The following is a 2,841-nucleotide window of genomic DNA, read 5'->3' as shown; positions in this document are numbered from 1 at the left end:
GCAGCGCTTATGGTATGTTCAACATTAAGAATCACCGGTTAGTGATTAACATAATTCATACCCACTCTAATCCTTATAATTTTAATCATAAATTACCCAGATTCTTTCCATCTTAGTTTGCTATTCAAATAAGACAAAAACCCAGAAACTCTAGACATGATTCTACGTGAATCTTCATGCACACACATTATTCAAAGTGAATTAAACAATTATTTAAGAATTATGTTCATTCATGCATGAAACGACGTAGAAGAATATGACAGTTACTTATAAATTAATACATTTAAAAAAAAAAAAATAAAAAAAAAAAAAAAAAAACTGATTTTATATAAAGAAACATAAGCCATGACGAAGTCATACAGTTTTTAGAACAAAAACAATACCGACAGATGCCAATATTAGTAAAATAAAGATGGTGACCGAATCTTCCGCTTCGGTTGGCTTCTTAGTTCAGCATGAGAGGACAACTAGCCGCGTCCCCGGTTCCTGCGTCCACGATTCCCACGCCCCCGGTAACCTCTTCCTCGAGCTATAGAAGATTCTTGTATCTCCTTAGCTTTGAGGGACAGTTGAACCGGTCTTTCACGTAAAATTCGTTGCCCAGCCGGAGTCATTTGATCCATCAATCTCGCCACATTTTCTGAATCATCTGACTCAACTGACTCTCCATCAGAGTCAAGTGACTCTCCATCTGAAAATGAAGAACCTAAATGGTTAAACCTGTTATTAGTCATGACATGTCTTACCTCTCGGTCACTAAGAGCATCATCATGTGTGTCTGCAGCTTCAGTAACTATATCAACTGTGCAAATAGCCTCAGTGACAACTTCAGCTTCAACATTTGTGTGACCTTCTGCCACCTCGGGGCTTTGTTCTGTGACTTGGATTGGGACAGCTTCAACTAATAAGGCTGTATCAATTTGGATTTCTGTGATTGTGGTAATGGGAACAACTAGAGACTCGGTTTGAAGAGTGGTTGGTGAGACCAAATCATTGGTATTAGAGATCCTTACAATAGTAGGAGTGATAACATCCTTTGAAGCCAGCTTTGAACCATTTTCATTTGGCACATGGGGTTGCATACAACGGGAGGCCTTATGCCCCAGCTGTCCACAGTCGCCACAAATGGCTGGAACCCAAGCATATTCAACATTCACCATAGAAATGTTACCCTTTTTGTCAGCTGCAGCAATCCTAGGAGGGAAAGCTTTACTCAGCTCCACTTCCACCAGTATCTTGGCCTCACCCATTAAAGAAGGGTCAAGTCTTGGTTTATAAGTAGCCATAGGAGCACCTAACCCTGACGCAATGTGGCTAATACCTGGAATTGAATACAACCTGTGTGGAATATTCTTAAGTGTTACCCAAACAGGAATAGTTGATATCTCCGGGATATCAAATGTATCTGCAGCTGACCAAGGAGCAACAAACATAAGACAATCATCAACATGCCAAAGTCCTCTTTGAAGAACCCAAGCTCTGGTTGAAGCATTCGGGATATGGAAAAGAAATTTGGAACCCTCTAACTTACGCATAAAGATTCTACACTTTCTACCCCAAATTCTATTTACCACTGCATGGATCAAGCCGCCAGGAGGAGGAGTACACCTATAGAACTGACCTAAGACATACTCCTTTTGATTCTCAAGACCTTGCAACAAGACATGACTTGGTATCGTTACCTTTGGAGTACCGTCTTCCATATACTCTGGAGAGGTAGCTCTGTAAAGATTCCTTGCCGCCGGATCCATTTTAGCAGCCCAAGGAAACCTAAGATCATCTTCCTTCGATGAAACAGGAATCGTTACTAGTCCACTCGCAGACGAGGAGGTGTATTTTAACTTCTTCGCCCAAGCTCCTTTTAGAGGTGGAGAAACCAAATCCTTAGGGGCATTGGGTCTGTCAGATGCAACAGCAACAATCTCCACAGGTACAATTGGAGGTTGGTTTGAAGACACCGGTTCAGTCTCGTCATTAACCGGTAGTGACGGAACCACCAGAGGAGGTTTATTCACGGTAACGTGGGAAGAACAACAGACAAAATCTGGCGAGACACCATCCGCTAATGTCGAAATCTTCATACCTTTGGTCGGAGGAGAAGAGTTTGCCAGTTTGGGTTCATCTCTCTGAACGATAGAATCCACCGGGAGGGTAGATTGAACAGACACCAGTGATTTCTCAACAGCCGTGGGAGGAAAAGACTTCGCCGGTGATGAAGAAGAGGAGTCGTGAGCAGAGGAAGTGACGCTTTGGTTTGCAACCTTTAACTCAGACGCTGACCAACGATGCTTGCTTGGCCACCGCGGATCTGGTACTGAAGACTCTAAGCAGGCAAGGAGAGGTGAAGAGGATCTCCGGTCGACGCTTGCCGGAGGAAGCAACTCACCAGAATTACCGTCGAATTTGGATCCCAGACCCATGACGAATAAACCGCCGGTTAAGACTCCAATTGGTTCAGTGGATAGCTAGAGATAGGACGAAACCAAAGATGATGTTTGTGAGAAACGACGCGCCGGAGCAACGCTGATCTGGGGAGATTAGTTTCGGAAAGTTTGTTTTATCTGTTCACCGAACTAGAGAGAGACAAAAAAAAAAAAAAAAAAAATGTGGACCTTTATACATTAATACATACGTGCCTCTACGGATACGTACGTTGATTATGCACACACCAAAATTCTAGAATTGATTACGAACCGTTAAGCACTAGATTTTCACGTCGTACGTTAGATGGTGAACTAAACAAATCTAGAATAGCTCTGATACCAAATATAAATTTAGATTTCTATATTCATTAAATCTATCCCAAGATCATCTAGACTTAATTTAATTCAACCAAAATCA

The 2,841-nt window shown here is 42.0% G+C and overlaps 1 protein-coding gene across 1 annotated transcript; it reads right to left on the bottom strand.

Annotated features, from left to right (window-relative positions):
- Window positions 312-2,597, bottom strand: LOC104711617. Its single transcript, XM_010428315.2, has one exon. It carries the CDS (start codon window positions 2,418-2,420, stop codon window positions 468-470), a length of 1,953 nt encoding a protein of 650 aa, XP_010426617.1. The 5' UTR covers window positions 2,421-2,597; the 3' UTR covers window positions 312-467.

Source organism: Camelina sativa, chromosome 9, assembly GCF_000633955.1.
Source record: "Camelina sativa cultivar DH55 chromosome 9, Cs, whole genome shotgun sequence".
Lineage (NCBI taxonomy): Eukaryota > Viridiplantae > Streptophyta > Magnoliopsida > Brassicales > Brassicaceae > Camelina > Camelina sativa.
This window is presented reverse-complemented; position numbering and strand designations above follow the sequence as displayed.